General features: G+C 43.8%; 3 protein-coding genes across 4 annotated transcripts; all 3 read right to left on the bottom strand.

Annotated features, from left to right (window-relative positions):
* Window positions 1–97: 97 nt before the first annotated feature.
* Window positions 98–1,704, bottom strand: si:ch211-229n2.7 (uncharacterized protein LOC100002243 homolog). The gene is given in 6 exon segments (XM_035522213.1): window positions 98–199; window positions 292–349; window positions 351–450; window positions 453–581; window positions 1,215–1,335; window positions 1,690–1,704. Coding segments are annotated over 6 exon segments (525 nt in total).
* A 251-nt stretch (window positions 1,705–1,955) lies between these two features.
* Window positions 1,956–9,331, bottom strand: bgna (biglycan a). Of its 2 annotated transcripts, XM_035522067.1 has the most exons (8): window positions 8,890–9,331; window positions 6,634–6,910; window positions 5,421–5,533; window positions 4,965–5,178; window positions 3,555–3,665; window positions 3,290–3,383; window positions 2,774–2,912; window positions 1,956–2,608 (listed from the first exon to the last, which is right to left on the bottom strand). In XM_035522067.1, the coding sequence occupies exons 2-8, from the start codon at window positions 6,881–6,883 to the stop codon at window positions 2,411–2,413; spliced, it is 1,119 nt and encodes a 372-aa protein (XP_035377960.1). In that variant the 5' UTR covers window positions 6,884–6,910; window positions 8,890–9,331; the 3' UTR covers window positions 1,956–2,410. The 2 variants fall into 2 exon arrangements, with proteins under 2 accessions (XP_035377960.1, XP_026881683.1); XM_027025882.2 differs by lacking the exon at window positions 8,890–9,331 and having other exon boundaries at window positions 6,634–6,950.
* Window positions 9,332–12,327: 2,996 nt separating this feature from the next.
* Window positions 12,328–19,066, bottom strand: si:dkey-6n6.1 (uncharacterized protein LOC100170811 homolog). Its single transcript, XM_035522212.1, has 12 exons — window positions 18,999–19,066; window positions 18,480–18,541; window positions 18,260–18,391; window positions 17,975–18,100; window positions 17,245–17,384; window positions 16,466–16,991; window positions 15,521–15,636; window positions 14,788–14,920; window positions 14,451–14,608; window positions 14,155–14,294; window positions 13,405–13,731; window positions 12,328–13,131 (listed from the first exon to the last, which is right to left on the bottom strand). The coding sequence occupies exons 1-12, from the start codon at window positions 19,064–19,066 to the stop codon at window positions 12,954–12,956; spliced, it is 2,106 nt and encodes a 701-aa protein (XP_035378105.1). The 3' UTR covers window positions 12,328–12,953.
* Window positions 19,067–19,855: the final 789 nt, after the last annotated feature.

Here is a 19,855-nt window from a genome sequence, read left to right as displayed (position 1 = left end):
AAAAACAAATATCAACAAAATTATTTATTAATTATTTTGCATATGAAAAATGTATAGATCCGCCAATGGCTTGGAACTCTGTATATTCTTGCCGCAACTATTCTACCATAGTCTCCGATTGTGAAGAGCACTGAGACACAATATTTGCAAACACTTTGGTTGCCTCTTCACATTTCTTGTTTTTGGGTTTCCATGGGATCTGGTTTAAACAAAGGCAAACAGATCAATCAGACTTAGAACCACATGCACAGGCCATAGGTCTGATGTCTCATCTGAGGCTTCTGAACTTACTTGATTGCACACTGCTATTCCATAGCGCACAAATGTGGTAAAGTGTTCACAGTTCAGGGAGAAGTTTGTAAGAAAAAAGCTTGTCAAGCAGAGCATCTCAACGGCACCTCATGTCCTCTATGGCAGAAGGGCTGAAAGAGTGCTGTATGTTGCTACCTGTGCTCCCTTGGGGACATTGACATCTAAGAGCCGCTGGCGACGGATTTTGGTCTCTCCAAGCAGAAGGTCACCACACAAAGGGAAAATTGTCTGCAGGTCGCCACGGACCATGCTCATGAGTTGTGACTCATCTGGGGTGAGTGGAATGATTTAAAATAGTGCAGAAAGTTTTCAGAGCTTTCACCATGTGCACAGGACAGTGATTTTGGGTAGTGACACGCAAAAAAAATGCAAGATTAGGATCAGTGTTTGATTTCTGAAGGGTTAGAGTTAACCCTAATGCAAAACCTAACCCTAAATCCTAACCCAGTCAATGACTCCTCTTAACATACTGAATGTCCAGCAAAACAGCCAGTAATAGAAACAGAATGATGGATTGACTCTGTATTTGTTTTCTACATCTTAATATATAATGTAATATAATATAATACTTTTTGTATATACTAATAATTATAATTATTTTCTCACAAATAAGATGCTATACTAAAATGAAAATAAAATAAATCTCTTAGTTATAAATAAGAAATAAAGATGAAAAGGTAAATAAAATAAATGCAATAAATGAATAATATGGACACAATATCAAAGACGCGAATCCCTGGGCATATGGGCAGAGAAAAATATAAAAGTATTTAAGTTTACATTTTAATAATAAAATACAGCCAATAGCCTATTAGACTAGAACAAAATTTACTGCAGTGTCTAAATTTTGCTTTGTAATGTAGTTGGTTTACAGGCCATTATATATTTGTCTATATTCCTACCTGCAACAGCAAAATGTATGATGTATCCATATTCATTGTACACGCCCCAATGAGAGTAACCAATAGCATAGGAGAATTCTATCAAGTCACCGAACTGGGCAGTGTTTGAGAGCTCAGCAACCTGTACATCATGAAGGTCAGGTTTTGGGAACGAGTTTGACCACATGCACTACATTTGAATAACTTTTAAAGCATTTTTATCTATCTATCTATCTATCTATCTATCTAGATAGATACACACACACACATCGGAAAAAATCGGAAAATATTGAATATGATATTAAGACCATTTATGGCGAGATATTTAGGGATGTTCTATCTTAACTGCATAAATTGTGTAAATAATATAACCTGAAATATACACAGTCAGCTTTGTTTTTCCATCATGGAACATTGCTTTATAGTGTTTTAAAAATTAAATGCTAATTCTGTATGTTATATATGACTATATTTGAATGCGTTTTTGTGAACCCACCTTTACTTCGTCCATTGTATATGCTGTTTTCCATTGCAGGAGTAAAAACCTTGATGACACATTTACATAAATCTTATGGGCGGAGTCAAATCCAAACAAACGTCCACATGGTGAATCTAGTAAAACCTGCAGTATAAGATACCTGAGCCAGATGCCAGTCGAAACGCAAAAGGCAAGGAAACCTTTGGTTTATTCAAATGTTGCAACAGGGTTATCCCCCAGCACGCGCGAGTGTTTGATAAACGAACAGACTTATTATCTCAACATTAAAAAAATAATTGGTACGATGTCATCATCATTATAAAATCTTAGTCATTTATTGACATTGAAGCGTTAGTGTGCATCTAAATTAGTGTATAAAAGGTATGTGGCTTTTATCTGTAGGTGTAGGGCATAACAGTGACCCTTAACCAAACCATAATAAATCCCAAAAATTGCATTTGAAATGCTATTAAACAAACACAATGATTCTGAGCCAAAAATCATTTAGAAAACAAAGGTTTTGAAATAATATGGCACAAATGCTTGATTGTGATTAAGAATTTGATCAAGTATGAGCTGAACCCACTTCTGCTTCGCTGATCTGCATGTTAAACATGATAACTTCTCCTTTTCTTCCAGCAGACTGGGCATGTATGTGTGTGTGTGCGCGTATATGTGGGTGTGCATATATATGTGTGTGTGTGTGTGTGTGTGTGTGCGTGCGTGCGTGCTTGTGTATTTATTTCTTGTAGTTCCCAAACTGCACGGCCGTCCTCTCACTGACACAGCGGAACGTGGCTGGCTGAACCTCCCAGTAGTGGATGGGGTTACTGAAGAGACTGATGCCATTGTAGAAAACCCTCTTCATCCCAAAGCCTGTAGGACAGAAATCATCCAGCCCAATGGAGCTGATGTTGTTGGAGTGCAGGTAGACCACCTGAAGATGAAGAGAAAGCCAGCACAGTCACAAAATGTGTCCCACACGTGTAGAAATCACATCATAAACACATACAAAAATACTCACAAACACACACACTCACATCATACACACATACAAAAATACTCACTCACACACACAAACTCATATCATGAGCACACATACCTGCAAATATTTACTCTCAGGTAGGCCCGAGGGCACACTGGACAGACGATTGTTATCTAGGTGTAGCTCTCTCAGGTTGGGCAGATAAGACAAAACACCATGTTCAATGTGGCGAATATGGTTAAAACTGAGCCCAAGCCTAAACACACACACACACACACACACACACACACACACACACACACACACACACACACACACACACACACACACACACACATTAGGGAGTTTGTCCATGCCACTGTCGCCCTTGCTCACTGGGGGCTTGGACTTGGACATTTTTAAAGCAGCTTTGTGACAACATCTGTTGTAAAGAGTGCTATATAAATAAATTAGATTTGATTTGACACTATAAGATACATTTTCTACATCTTTCTGTGGAGAGCAGAAGTAAATTAGCCCAAATTAAATTGTAATATGTTAAAAATGTATTACAGTATACACAGTCTGAATTTTTAATATATTGACATTTATTTCTTTAATCCTGCAAGTGTCCAGCAGAGGGTGCAGTCTGACCTTTGGAGATGCTTATATTGGCTGAGATCCTCAAGTTCGATGGCCTGTATTTGATTATGGTCCACATGGAGCTCGTGAAGACTCTCAGGCAAGTCTGAGAAGACAAAGTCATTTACCACAGAACAATGTAATAGAATAAACTGACCTAACAGTTTCTGTAGACAAACCAAATGTGTTACTTGGCACTGTGAAAATACACCCCTGTAAAGCTGTGGAATGCAAAATAGTTTATTTGCATATCTGTGTGACATATGGCCCCTATTACCTTTTGGCACGCCAGTGAGTTTGGCCTCAGAGATGCGCAGATAGTTCAGCTTAAGGCCAGTAAAGGCTCCAGGCTCGAAGCCACTGTTCTGTAAGGGGTTACGGCCCATCTCTGACAGCACAGAGACACAGACACAACACAGTCACAGCACAGAGATAGGCAGAGCAGAGACACAGACACAACACAGTAACAGCTCAGAGACAGACACAGCAGAAACACAGACACAACGCAATCACTGCACAGACAGACATAGCAGAGATACAGACACAAGACAGTCACACAGACACAGACAGGCACAGCAGAGACACAGACACAACACAGTCACAGCACAGAGGCAGACACAGCGGAGACACAACACAGTCACAACAGAGACACAGACACAACACAGTCACAGCAGAGATAGGCAGAGCAGAGACACAGACATAACACAGTAACAGCTCAGAGACAGACACAGCAGAAACACAGATACAACGCAATCACTGCACAGACAGACATAGCAGAGATACAGACACAAGACAGTCACACAGACAGGCACAGCAGAGACACAGACACAACACAATCACAGCACAGAGACAGACACAGCAGAGACACTGACAACACAGTCACAGCACAAACGCAACAGTCACAGCAGAGACACGGCAGAGACACAGATACAACACAACACAGTCACACAGACAGACACAGTCACAGCACAGAGACAGACACAGCAGAGACAGACACAGCACAGAGACAGACACAACACAGTCACAGCACAGACACAGACAACACAACACAGTCACACAGACAGACACAGCAGAGACACAGACACAACAGTCACAGCACAGAGACAGACACAGCAGAGACAGACACAGCACAGAGAGACACAGCAGAGACACAGACACCACAGTCACAGCAAAAACACAGCAGAGACACAGACAACAGTCACAGCACAGACACAACAGTCACAGCACAGAGATAGACACAGCAGAGACACAGACACAACACAGTCACAGCACAGACACAACAGTCACAGCACAGAGATAGACACAGCAGAGACACAGACACAACACAGTCACAGCACAGAGGCAGACACAGCAGAGACACAGACATAACAGTCACAGCACAGAGATAGGCAGAGCAGAGACACAGACACAATACGGTAACAGACACAGCCACAGCAGAGACACAGACACAACACAATTACAGAACAGAGATAGACACAGAAGAGACACAGACATAACACAGTAATAGCTCAGAGACAGATACAGCAGAGACACAGATACAACACAGTCACAGTACAGCCACAACCACAGAGACACAGCAGAGACACAATAGAATTATAGGGTCTGTACAGAGACTAAACATGTAGAGATATAACAGTAGTTTGTTAATTTAGAGAAACATACACACACGTAGTGGCCAGTGGCTCACCAATCACGTGCATGTTCCCCATCCCGGAGAAGGTCCCTGCCAACACCTTTTGGATGTGGTTGTCATGGATACGCAGCTCCACGAGTGAAGCGGGCAGGTTTCGTGGGATGGAAGTGAGTTGGTTATGGGACATGTAGAGCTTCTGCATGCGCTTCAATGGCAGGAAGGCACGTGGGTGCACTCTGGAGATCTGATTATTCCTCAAAACCAGGGCCTGCACACACACACGCACACACACACACACACCTGCTTCAGCTACAACTACACCTGTCTCAACTATAACTACACCTGTCTCAACTATAACCACACCTGTCTCAACTATTACCACACCTGTTTCTGCTATAACTACACCTGTCTCAGCTATTACCACACCTGTCTCAACTATAAACACACCTGTCTCAGCTATAACCACACCTGTTTCTACACCTTTATCACCACCCTCAGCTGGACACTCACATAAAGGTTGGTGAGGCCTTTGAAGTCTCCCTCTCTGATTTCTGTAATCATGTTGCACTGCAGGTCCAGTAAGAGTGTGTCGGGGGGAATGTCGTATGGCACATGAGTCAAACCTGCAAAACAACCACACAAATGCAAACAAACATTGAAATATACCTGAGGGAGCTGTCTGTGCTAAATGACAGTATGGGACAGAAATATTTCTTTCTTCACAAATAAACTAAAAACAAGTAAAACATTTTTAAACAGATCAAAATAGTCCTAGTCATTTAGAAAAGTTTTTATACTGTTTGGGTTATTCAAGTTCACTTGTAAACTTTTCAGAAAGCAGTAATTTGGGAAATTTTAGGTAATTCTCTTTAGGCTATGTGTGTGTGTGTGTGTGTGTGTGTGTGTGTGTGCTTATTTACATATGTGCAAGTGTGTGTGCACTAATGTGTGTGTATGTGTGTGTATATTTCACTGTGGTGATGTGGGATCCATTTCCACTATATAATTACCCTGCAGCCAACAACCATGGCTAACCTTAACCCAACCATCGCTCCACGTAGCACATCATGGAGAAGGAAAAAGGAAAGCGAGAGGGAGAGATTGACAGTGAGAGAGAGAAAGATGGAGGGAAAGAGAGAAAGACAGACAAAGATTATAAAGAGAGAGAGAAGAGGGAGAAATTTATTTTATGCACATATTATATGACACCATCTAATAACAAACGTCATGTGCTGGTGTTTCCACGGTAACAATAACTTTCCAATAACGACTTTTGAAGCTCATCATTTGCAGTGAAAAAGACATCATTGTTTATGGCATATTCACTGCAGCGCAAAATAACCTGCCGCTCAGTTGTCTGACCACACGCAACACACCTGCTATGTAGCCAATACTGAGCCTGGCCACAGGGACTGTGTGCAAACATCCCTGTCTACCAGAAGTCTGATGTGGTGGCCAATGTCAGTTAAATGCTTTTGATTTTAATCCATCAGACTCTTTTAAATGCTCAGCATCGGACGTGATTTAAACTTTTTGGACACTCATTTCATGCCGTTCTGGTTGAAATGTGTAGGGAGGAGGGTGACGAGGTTTGGACCTGAGAGAGCCGCATCCCACAGAATGCTGGCGTAATCAGCACCTGCTGGGGTGTGCAGGGTGAGTTAGCCTGCTGTCTGCTTCTCTTGACACCCCTACACATCACACTTCGCTCTATCTTACCCACCGAGATCCGAACACTGGACCACTCGGAGCTGACACACACAGCCAAAAGGACACGTGGGATGATCTGGTGGAGACACCTCTTCAAATGCTGACCCTTCTTCTTGGTCCTTCATCATTGTCATCATCAGGTCTCTAACATCAATGTCCTTGCCAAAATCCCAAAATCCTCTCTGCTGGAAGGGGAGGGCTGAACAATGCAGTAGCAAGCTGCTAGTAGATAGGAGCAGAATCGTCATAGCAACAGTCGTCATGGCCAATGGAGCAGAGTGACGTTTGAACTATAAGAGACAACAGAAAGTGAAACATCACATTACAGAAAAAAAAGAATGAAGAAAGAAATACAGAAAACAAAAAGGAATAACAGTACATCATTGTGGGTTCCTCCTCTGTATTTCAGATGATCAATAAAGGCTATCCAGCTATCAAAGCTCACTATAGAAAATTGAACTGAACTTTAATATTAGAAAAGCATCAGTGTGCCTCTCCAGTGTGTTTCATTTTACTCAAAGCAAAAACACAAGACCACCAGGACACTACAGTGTCACAGATTTAGTGTCTGTGATTTAATTAGTGTAGAATAGTTTGCTATTATTAAAGAAGTGACAGAAATAAACTGTTGAACATAAAGTGAGAATGTCCCACTTAAAACAACACTTGGGTCATAACTTTATCACAATGTTTGCTTTATATTTCTTTCTGGAATGGCCACCATGGCCTCTGATGTATCCAGCTGGGAGGAGAGTCTCAGAGAGTCTCAGGCTGTTGTTAAATGTTCAGTGCCTGACTCCATCATTCTGCGGTCTCTGTTATGAAGTACAATATATGAACATCAAATCACAGGGTGTGATTTCAACAGTGTGGACTGTACCAAACCAAACTCAGACAGCCAGACAGGAGAACTGTTTAGATGAGACACACCCACTCCGTAGAACATCTGCAAATGTGTGTTTGTTAATGAGCCATTTCTGCGCTGTTTAACAAACACCATGGTGATCACAGTTTCCCAGAACTGCAATACTCAGCAATGAGTAGTTCTCTCCTTTTGGTGTAATTGCAGCAGAATGATCTTAAACTCTCTCATACACACACTCACATACACACTAAAAACAAAAAATACACTACGCACACTAAACACACTTCACACTCACAAAAACTAAACACAATTCACACTAACTCACTATCTGAATACAGTCCATAAACATACACTCTCAATACACTTCACACAGGCACTCACACACTCAATATACATCACAAACACATTCACACCCCCTGAAAACACCTCACAAACACAATCTGAACACACTTCACAAACACACTTACTCACTCTGAACACACTTTAAAAACACACTGAGACGTGATACATACGTGACATTGAGTCACTGATACATAAACATACTGATACACTTCTAAATTGTTTGGTTCTGTTATTGACACATCCATGTGCCACGTGTTTGTATCTGCCTTTGCGTCCCCCCCTGTACATAGTCTCACATGCCTGGCCACAGAAAAGCGCTTCAGCCCACACTGATGTTTTGGGGTTTTGGAGAGCAGTTAGACCTGTTACCAGCCCTCGACTGTAACAGGTCCAGGCAGATAATACATTTATCAGAAACAATGCATAGAGCATACAGAGTGCTGTCTATAACTACGTTTCAAAAATGCTCTTTACAACGAAATAATATATTCTCAGAGTGCAGACTACGTTGCATCGGAGAGACAGCCCAAACCCCGAATTAGTTGGTCTGTGATTATATGATTGCAGTCTTCAAATAAAATGTATATTTGGTAGCGGCAACACTCGCGCGCTATTCAGGTAGGATTTTCACGCGCTTCCCAAATCCCCGGTTTCCACCGCAACAGGAACATCCCCGCGCTGGTGCAGGTGTGCAGCTCCGGTAGAAATCATACCCTTCAACCATGACGTCAGAACGCGCCACAAATTAGAGACTAAAGACAAAGATTCAGTCTGGGGAGAAACCGACTCAACGTGTCAACAGCTGGCTATGTTCAACAGACTGTAAAGCCAACTAACAGAAACGTAATTTGAACTCGAAATGCATTTAAATGATCTGTAGTTTTACACGAGCTGTTAGCTTTGTAAATCAGCTCTTAAAAACCACATTATATGTGCTAAGGCATTTGCGCGCTACTAAACAAGTGTGTGGGACAGCCAGAGTAAAAATGCTATGACTTCTACAGGTGGCTAAAGACATCCAAAAACTCGGATCTAATCGTGGAAAACAATTAGTTTACTTACCTGATGTAGACTAGGTGGAGAAAAAAAAGATGTGGCTGTAATTTCTTCTACTGATGTTCGCCTGTAGTCGTTAGAGCTTTCGCATTGTTTTGGGTGAGTTCCCTGTTAATCCGTGATGGCCAGCGGTATCAGAGGAGAGGCCTGCAGCTCAGCGCCACAGGACAGCTACCAGGAGCGCAAAAGGGCATTTCTACACAGGCTAAACTGTGCATTCTTACTTAGACTTTCCCTCCCACGGGGTGTGTGTGTGTGGTTTGATGACGTATAAGAAGTCATTTTCAAACCTGGCTCAAGAGTTCAGGGCTGTTAAGCACACTTCCCTGCTATTCTCACTATTCTTATTTGTCCTCTTTTCTTTGCTTTGGATCAGTATGAGAAGTAGTTCCAGAGAAATAGGTGAAAATCTTGCTTTAGAATCGAAAGATTATTTTTGCAGAATATTGAAGTTTGAGCAAAATCTTTAACAATAAAAGCTCTTTAAAAAGTAATTGTTTTGGTCACTAATAATCTTCAGCGCATAAAGACACCACACCATGCAAGCTTTTATATATATATATATATATATATATATATATATATATATATATATATATATATAAACACCTTTGGACCATCAACAGTCTTGTAACTTTAGAACCCCATGGAATGAATGTTATGATTTAAACATCTATTTTTTCATATATACAATGGACCTAACCCCAATCCTACCCTAACCCAACACTAAACCTATCCCTAATCCTACCCTAACTTTAACCCAACCCTAACCCTAATCCTACCCTAACCCAACATTAAACCTAACCCTAATCTTAACCCAACCCTAATCCTAATCCTACCCTAACCCTAATGCTAATCCTACCCTAACCCTAACCCAACATCATCAGTGTAACATTTGTATAAATGTCAATAACAAGAAAGGTGAGACAGTCAATGAAATGTACATCAAAACGATTGAAAGGTGTGTAAATCTCTCCTATGGGACTCAGCTGGTTTCTGTCATATCTAGGAGACAGGAAGGGCTGTCGCCATTCACAGTTATAGATTACAGCCAATCACTTTGATGTTTGATCTCCCTCAAGGTTCAGTTCTTGCCTTCCTCTTGTTTACCCTTCGCTAAACTTGCCGTCACTAGGACAAATTATGCAAGAAATCTGCATATCATGGCTAGGTTGCTCTTCCTCCTGCTCTACACAGCAGCAACTGTGGTTCCATAGAATGACTGTGTCAAAACATAGAGCATATTAACATCTGGATGCACTAATAACTGAATATACTTAAAACAAGATATCTGTTAAGAATCAAAGAAGAAAGGGTTAAGATTAATGCATACCTAGACACAAGGGCAAGTTAGACATCTTACGGTTATAAGAGAATCAGAGTCTAGCATTAGTGAACATATGTAACACAGAAGGATAGTGATGTAGACGCAAGCGTTGAGAAGAGCGAGCTTTATTAGGGGCAAATCCAAAATCAGGATCTTTAGAACAGTCTAGAGTCATAGCACCAATACGAACAGATCCATAATACAAACAGGAAAGCAGAGAGCGAAACAGGCAAACTAGCTAGCACAGAGTATGGGCTTAGTGCACACAACAGATACTAGGACAAATGACCAACAACATAACCTGGGAAACACAGGGTTTAAATACAGGACTAAACAGGATTCAAACAAGGAGCAGCTGGACCTAATAGAGGGTGGAGACTTGAAACGAGGGACAAAAACCAGGAACCAAAGCAAAGACACAAGAAAGTAACCAAGGGAACAGAGACGAGACAGGTAACCAAGGGAACAGAGATGCCAGGGAGGGGCCGACTGTGACATCATATTCCACAGTCTCAAAAATACAGCTAAATATAGAGATTTCAAGGCCAGACCAGATCTAGGCAGACTTGTCCAGCAGGCAGGACCATCGCAGTGGCCTCCTTACCTCTAAACCCTAACCCTAACCCCTAACATCTAAACCCTAACCCTAACCCAGCACCAAGAGGAACTCAGAAGGGCCCAAATATTTACCACTTTTAAATACAGACTGAAGACACCTGTGGTCATCTTTGCGTTTGATTAAATTTGTGTTTTAGGTTACTGTGAATTTATTAAAATTATTTCCTTTTATCCTTACTTATTTTGTAATTTTTTGTTTGATTAATTTGACCACTTTAAGCTCCGTATGCTTGTATTCTTGTCTATGTAGCACAATTACTTGCATGAAATGTGCACAAAATTAAACTTTCCTTGCCTTAAGGTGCAATGGTTTATAAGGGATGCGCTGTCCACACTACAAGTCTTGACCGTAATGCAACCTTAACCCTAATATAATATAATCCTGACCGTAAAATAGAATTTAACCCTACTCCACGCCCCGGCGAATCGATGCAAAGCAGCGCTGTGAACGCGGGTCCGGGAGAAAAGCCTGCAGTGAAGTCGAAAATAAACGCTTCTGTGGCACTGCGTCACCACTTAAAGAGGAAAACGGCCCAGAGCGCGCGAGGCTGCCAGCGCCCGCTGCAGCGTCACGAAAACGGGAGCAGCGAGCAGTGCTGCCCACGCGCCGTAGGCACGCGCTGCATTTTCAGATCCAGATGCACCCGTCGGTCCGCCTGGCCCCGAATGCACGTGATAAAAATGCCGGTAATCTTTTTCCAAAATAAGCCAACATATTCCTCAATGAAAAGACGTTTACGTTAGAATTTGTTTGTCTGTCTGTTGGTTTAATTACATTAATAGCCGTGGTTAGCTTTAAATAAATCCGAAGAGCCTATTGGACGTGTTCCCAGCATTTAAAATAACTCTCCAGACTGGTGACGGGTTCAGACGTAGTACGAACAGAGGTGATACAGTGTCAACGTTTCAGAATAACAGACCCTAACGGGTGTGGGGTGCACGTCCATGTCGCACACATTCACAGCCACACAACGTCCCGCGCAGCCACGAGCACCTTTGGCTTATGCATGGTACTGAAAATATGGCAAACATTTAATAACTCACGCGTTCAGCCTATAGGACACTTACATAATTATTAATGAAAATCAACAATCAGGTGATAATGAAGTTGTTATTTATCACAGCGTGTATTAAGGATAAAGTATACACATAACCTGCTCGCTTTGGTAAGTCATCCCCGCGCACACTAGCACGGAGGACACAGACAACAATGTAATCAAGTCTGCGGTCGAGGCGCCCAGAAAAAGACGAGCGTATCATTTTCACTGTGAAACACCATTCATCTTATTTTAAGCGTAGCTGGCTGTATGGCTTGAGATTTTAAAAATAAGGTGAGCTATTGTGTTAGATCAAATGAAGGGCGTATTCTCAGACAACTGTTGAAAGCAGTGGAAAACCGTGAAAGGCCGTAAGAGATATTTAGATGTTCAGATGTTTAAATGGTACACCAGTCACGTTTATCACCGTACACACGAGATAAGATGGGCAGAATATGAGCCTTTCGTGCTAAACTGTTTATTGGCACAGTAAGTCCATTGTTGCCAATGACATCGCACAACATTATAAACAATGAAACTGTCATTTTAAGAACAATTCTTCAGCAACATGCAAATATACTCCATTATTAAATATAAAAAGGCGTGTGGTGTAACCTAAATGCATTTGATAACGAGATAAATATTAAAGCTCTACCGAGGGACTGCAGTAGTCATAAACCCTGTAAAAAATGTCTGAACAAGGACCAAGTAGAACATCCCTGTAATATACAGTATATTTATATCTGGATTGATTAAAAAGCTACAGTAATAACCAAATAAAAGCATGTGTTAGACTCAAACGAAATAAATCTAGACAGTACGATCAGGTTGTGTCCTAGAACAATCATAGGAATGGTCCGAAGCCAGGAAGCAACTAAACAGTTTAAAAGTTATGGGTAGTTTCCATGAGTACATAGAAACCCTTATTTCATACACCTGAAGTACTGGGTGACTAAAATATTACTGCATCACTGACACCATCTGAATTGCATCATTATGTAACAGAAACTGATGGTGGGGTTTGGTGGGTGTGGGTGTGGGAGTGTGTGCGCCCCGGTGTGTGTATCTGTGGGCATGTGTAGGTTTTACTAGTAAATTTGTTCGTGTCTTTGAGGACGCAGCAGGACGCTGTGGTAGTTCCTGATGCAGGAGAGTGCTGTGGGTGGGACCAAACGCCGATCAATCAGGTTGTTCTCCAGATGAACAGAGAGCAGGGGTGAATCTTCACGAGCGGTAGTGTCACACAGGGCATTCATGGACACAGAGCTGTAGGGAGAGACACAGCAGACCCTAAACACCAACCCAACACTCTCAGCATGAGGTCTAAAACAGAGACATTAAACACCAACCCAACACTCTCAGCACAAGGTCTAAAACAGAACCTAATCACCAACCCAACACTCTCAGCACAAGGTCTAAAACAGAACCTAAACACCAACCCAACACTCTCAGCACAAGGTCTAAAACAGAGACCGGAAACACACTTACCTGATGGTGTTTACCTGATGTATTTGTAGTTAGGATGTAGAGTACACTTACTTGATGTAGTTGTGGTTGAGGTGGAGGACCTGAAGGGTCTGGAGCTGTAGGATCCCGCGCGGGATGGCCTGGAGCCGGTTGTGATCCAGTAGGAGTTCTGTGAGCGAGTGGTACAAACCCAGGAAGGACATCTCGCTGATGCCATCCTCCCGCAGACGGTTGTAGGACAGGTGGAGGGAGTCGAGTCCCGGCCGCAGGTGGCCAAACACGTAGGCGGGGATGCGCTCGATCTGATTATGATGCAGCGTGAGCTGACGAAGGCCCGCTGGTAGGAACGAAGGTACATGCACCAGTTTGTTGTGGGACAGATCCAACGACTCCAGTTTACTGCCCAACAAAACAGAACCAGACATGACTCACTGAGTCTGCAACCATGTCGCTACAGAAGCACTATAGAACAGCTCTCCATTTCCGTAGCGAGAAGTTGTGAAGATACCAAGATGCGCTACTAATTCTGTCCACAAGATGGCACTTTAGCATAGAACTGTGTAATCAGTGGTAGTTAAATAATGTCACTCATGTCAGATTCCCTTTACCTAAGCGGCAGCTGTGAGAATGACAGGTGATGATTTAATGATGATTAAAAAATATAGGACCAGATACGTGGTTAAAAAATATAAGACCAGGCATGTGGTCTGAGTGTAGGTGGATACTCACATAATTCCCCTTCAGCATACTCCGCTCCTACTCACTGGATTCATTCATGCTCAGCTCCTACTCACTGGATTCATTTCCTCCTTCTCAACTCACCGTAAGTGTATCCAGGCTCTGGGTGCAATGCGGTCTTCTCGTATTTTGTTATGGCTGAGGTTCAAGACTCTCAAGTTCACTGTCTTATTGAGGAGTCCAGCATGCACAACCTCAATCCTGTTATCAGAGAGGTGAAGCTCCTGTACACACACACACACACACACACAGGACAGGAGTGGGGAAGTGGGAGAGGTGATGAAGAGAGATTATAGTTCTGCACTAATTACTTCAGTCATATGCTAATATGCAGTGCTGAGTAGAGGTGCAGTGTGAAGGCAGGCGACTGTACGTGAGACCTGCAGTGAGGCCGGTAATCCGGAGGGAATGGCTCGGAAGTCGTTATCATCCAGCCTCAGATAGATGAGTTTTCCCAGCGTGCGGAAGGCCAGCGGAGAGACGTTCCCGTCATGAAAGTGATTGTCCTCCAGCTCCAGAGTGAGCAGCTGAAACAGACCTGCAAACAAACACAGTTTCTCATATGCCACTCTGCTCATCATACACTGTGCTCATCACACCCGCCAGTGTGTGTATATGTGTGTGTTGTGATGGCGTTTGTGTGTGTATGTGTTTTGTGATAGTGTGTGTGTGTCTGTGTGTGTGCGTGTGCATATTTGCATATGTCTGCATGTGTACCCTTAAAGGTGTGTGGGGTTAGTCCACTCAGTTTGTTGTCGTTGATCTTGAGCTCCAGCAGTGAGAGGGGAAGCGGTGGGATTTTGGTCAGGTTGTTTCCATCCAGATTCAACCTCCGCAGTTTGGTCAGATTCTGCAACAGTACAAGCCATAAAGACAGTTTGTCCAGGAGACCGACTCTTAACACTACAGACTGAGGCTCTGCTGAGAGACAGACTCTTAGCACCCCCTGTTTAGCGCCCCCTGTAGGTCAAACACAAGCCTGGCCCTTAGCCAGTTGAACTCCTGTGTCGAAGCTCTACACCACATTCCAAAATCATGAGTCATGTAGTAGCCATCCTGCGCGATGCAGTAATTGTCCTCCCACTGAGCCGTGGAGGACTCTGGACGCCAGCCCCAGGACACGGAGTCTCACTGATGCAATATTTGACTGGAGAGGATCCTCACGCAAAGGTGCCAAGCAGCAAAGCTCATGAACACTATGCACTCGGTTTGGCCGCAGTGTGACTGTTGACTGGAACGTTTCTCCTGCTCAGTGCAGCACCAAGGTGAGATTCACCCCAGCTGACATAAACAGTCTGTGGGAGAGAAGACCCTGCAGGTGCCTGCTACCATCAGGAACAGATTTCACAAAGCTCCAGGTCTCAAGTCCCTCATCACAGCCCTCCAGAACAGCAGATCACTCAGTCCACCCAGGCACCTGTCAGCACCATCTCCTCGCCGAGCAACTCACCCGGAACACATCTACACCCAGAGACGCGTCATTCAGTTGGTTTTTGCTCAGGTCCAGCCACTCCAGGTTGGGCAGGCCAGCCAGAGCCCATGTGGGGATTTTACTGATCTTATTATCTATGACAGAAAAAAACATGAATAATCTCACTGTTAAAGAACTAGTCAGTTTGGTGTTCAGTGTGGTCAGTTTGGTGTGGTTAGTTTGGTGTTTGATTGGGTTAATTTGTTGGGGTTAGTTTGGTGGGATTAGTTTAGTGGGGTTAGTTTGGTGCTTGATTGAGTTAGTTTGGTGTGGTTAGTTTGGTGTTTGCTGGGGTTAGTTTGTTGGGGCTAGTTTGGTGTGGTTAGTTTGGTGTTTGGTGGGGTTAGTTTGGTGCTTGATTGGGTTAGTTTGTTGGGGTTAGTTTGTTGTTTGATGGGGTTTGGTGTTTGCTGGGGTTAGTTTGTTGGGGCTAGTTTGGTGTGGTTAGTTTGGTGTTTGGTGGGGTTAGTTTGGTGCTTGATTGGGTTAGTTTGTTGGGGTTAGTTTGTTGTTTGATGGGGTTAGGTGTTTGTTGGGGTTAGTTTGGTGGGGTTAGTTTGGTTTGGTTGGTTTGGTGTTTGGTTTGGTTAGTTTGGTGTACGGTGGGTTTAGTTTGGAGCATGACCCTAATAGGAATCAATAGAGTGAATTAGAATGTAATGTCTGCTGTAAGTCTCCTGTCCTACACCTGTTCACAAAGTAGACACATACATACATACACACACACACACACACACACACGTTTGCATACTGGACACACACACACACACACACACACGTTTACATACTGGACACATACACACACTCACACACAGACACACACACACACAACCACACACACTCACCTGTTCACAAAATGGATACTCATCTCCACCTGTTCTCTAACACGTCCTATAACCCGAGTCTACAGGTGCACCAGCTCACCTGCCAGGTAGAGTGCCCTGATGCCCGGGTCCTTCAGCAGGGGCAGGTGACTCAGCCCTGTGCTGCCACAAGCGATGAGGGACTGGGACATCAGACAGCCAGTTGGGAGAGACGCCATGTGAGGGTAGGGGTGTATAACGCGTTGTCCACTTCCTCGCTGGCTCGCTGCAGGCTGCCCAGCAGGTGGGGCTACGTACTGCCTAGTGGGAGGAGTTACAGGTCTTTTAGGCGGAGGTAATGCTGGCCTTGAAGCAGCATATGCTGGTGGTCTGTTAGCAGACAGAGCTCCCCACTGCCTGCTGGGGCTGTTTAGGATGGTACGATCATCATCCTCGTCATCATCAATGTCACTGTTGTCATCCATGTAATCATCGTCGTCATGGTCATCAGTGTCAAATCGCCGTCTTTCCATAAACCTCACTCCACCGACCACATGGTGCTTCCTGTCTGGCCAGGCTGGTTTGGCAGCAACTTCCTGGCTCTTCTTCGGTGGTGGTGCTTGCTTCTTCGGGAATGCAGATGGACGCTGTGAGAAGAGCAGACTTGTTTAAACTCACGGGGATGTACGTGAGAAGCCCCCGAGACAGAAATGAGGCCTAGTCAAAAGGAACCAGAACATATTCAAAGTAGCAGTGAATGACTGTTTCTTACTGAGCAGTTAGCATTGTTTACACGTTCGTGCACATTTGAACGCACAGGCGACGTGTACAGTAGGTACAGATACAGCGGAAAGCACTGGATTCAGTGAGGCTACTAGGGCTGGGAAATTCAGCACGTACATCTGCTGCTGTTACTGCCCCCATTGTCGTGGGTGGCTTCACTCCCACTGGACTGTGCTTCCCTTGGCTGGCGCTGTTCGGCTCCTTTCCCTGTGGCGGTTTCTGTTGCTGGACCACAGGTCTGCTGGCACGCACAGTTCCTTGAGCAGAACAAAGAAGAGAACATTCACACCTCCCACAGCACTGGGCGCACGGAGCTTTGGATCCTGTGTCTGTAGTTTCTACACCTCTGACCTGTGTCAAACTGACACAGCCCTCACACGTAGACCTGCTCAGCACAAACTCTTTACAAGAGTTCGCAATATTACACGTTTCTTTACTCTCTGACTAATCGGCAGGGTGAGGGGGACAATATAATTAGCGCTTTGTGTCCTGTGTGTTATCTGTGTCCTGTGTTCCAAGTTGGTAACACAGTGGAAGAGCAATAAGTTACTACAATTACTACAACTACTATTAGTACCACCACTACTACTGCTATCACTACTGCTATCACTATTATTACTATCACTACTATTAATACCACCACCACCACCACTACTACTAGGATTACTTTTACTACTATACCACCTGGAACTTAATGGTGAAACTCTTTATAAACAAGAAATCAGAGAGACTTTGAGAGACTTTCAAAAAGTTAGGTGATGAATGTTTATTCGTATGTGTGGATGCATATGTGCTTGTGCTTGTGTGTATGTGCGCATATGTGTGTGTATGTGTGTAACTCCTGTACCTGGGCAGGCTATTGCATGGCAGTGAACTGCTCCATTCCTACACCTGCACACACTACAGGGATCTGGAGACCAGGCAGCTCCCTCAAACAGAGCTATACCATTTACCAGGCACGGCGCATGGTGCACTGAAACACACACACATACACACACACACACACACACACGCACACAGATATAAAATAAATGCTTTCATGGTTACACAGTATACTAATGGAACATTTATTCCAAAGTAACTGGCTCATCATGCGTCACACTGTTTCTCTGAAAATGTAAACAGCTCTCACCTGGACGGGCGGAGGCGCTGTATCCACCTGGACGGACGGAGGCGCTGTATCCGCCTGCTGCAGCCACAAAGCCACTCTTCGGCTTCTCTCTCCTCTGGCCTGTCTGGTGGCCGTCCGCCAGAGGCACAGCCACTAGGAGACACACAGCAAGCCAGTACATGCTGAGCGTGGGCCAACTGCTCCAGAGAGCCAGGCGTCTGCAGGGTTCTGTGCAGCTCACGCTCTGAGAGGCTCTTATACTCGCCGCCTGTGCAAATCCACCTCACCTCCACACCTCCACACCTCAGGAACCGACAGAAAAGGCGAGAGAGGAGAGACAGACAGAGATAAATGGATAGAGGGGAGAGAAGGAGGGAGAGAGGGAGTGGAAAGAGAAAACACAGTCAACAAAGCTGTCCGTTCATTTGCCTCAGAACTCCACCATGTGCCCCCCACCTTTCTCCACCTCTCCTCCAACCTGGAGTCAAACCACCCGCTATTAGCACGATGGCCACAAGAAAAACTTTATCTGTGCCATCTGTGTTTATCCTGATGCCAGGCCGCTGATTTTTAGAGTGCTTCAGCTTTACTGGAACCTAAGAAAAGCCCATCTTTAAGTGTCTCTTCACCACGGGCTCAGACAGGCTGGCTGGTGGAGAGAAACCCGTGAAACTGAAAGGCTGCTTTGTGTTGTATCAGGGAGACCACACGCTTGGGAAATGCCTGGTCCCTTAGCCCCCTACCAGACCATGCGTCTCACCTGGGGAAGCCACATTCTCCACCACTGCAACTCCTACAACCTCTGCAGCGGTCACGCTGCACCAGCATGTGTCTCACGTCCTGATGGTTTTCATGAGGGTAAAGTTAAAGTTATAAGTTTAAATTATTCGAGTATAAGATTCAAGTTCATGTCATTAGAAGGATCGTTTCAAAAGCTGCAGTAAATGAATGATAGAATTTGTTTTTGCAAACATCTGTTGAAACATTGAAGCTTCTCCCAAACAGATGAAAAACATGGTGTTTGTGTTTCTAACACTAACATGATGTTTGTGTTTCTGACACTAACAATGTGTGTTTTGTTTCTGACACTAACATGGTGTCTGTGTTTCTGACACTAACATGGTGTTTGTGTTTCTGACACTAACATGGTGTTTGTGTTTCTGACACTAAGCGCAATTAGTTACTCCCCCACGTGCCCTCAACGTCCTGTTATTCATTCCAAAATAAAAATCCAAAATGCACCCTTAAATTAAAAAAAAATAATTTAAAATGTCTAAATACCTACCTCTCCTACAACTTCCTGTTTAATGATTTTACATGTTGACATAGTCTAAAAACAAAACTCTAAACATGAGAGCCAGATTAGAGCAAAATTACACCTAGCACCTATTATATGACAGACAGCACTGAGTGGTATTTAGTGACTTAGATCCACTGTTGTGAGGTGACGTTTTGGCAAATGACTCCAGACTGAAGCTCCATAAATGTGAGTTCTGCTCTAAAGTTATGAGTAGATGACCTCAACTCACCCTTGACACCAAACAGAACAGTTAGTTCATTTTGTTCATGAGTTGCTGAGAATCAGTGTTGACTGGCTCCAAGACACACACGCAGCAG

This window comes from Electrophorus electricus, chromosome 23 (genome assembly GCF_013358815.1).
Source record: "Electrophorus electricus isolate fEleEle1 chromosome 23, fEleEle1.pri, whole genome shotgun sequence".
Classification (NCBI taxonomy): Eukaryota; Metazoa; Chordata; class Actinopteri; order Gymnotiformes; family Gymnotidae; genus Electrophorus; species Electrophorus electricus.
This window is presented reverse-complemented; position numbering and strand designations above follow the sequence as displayed.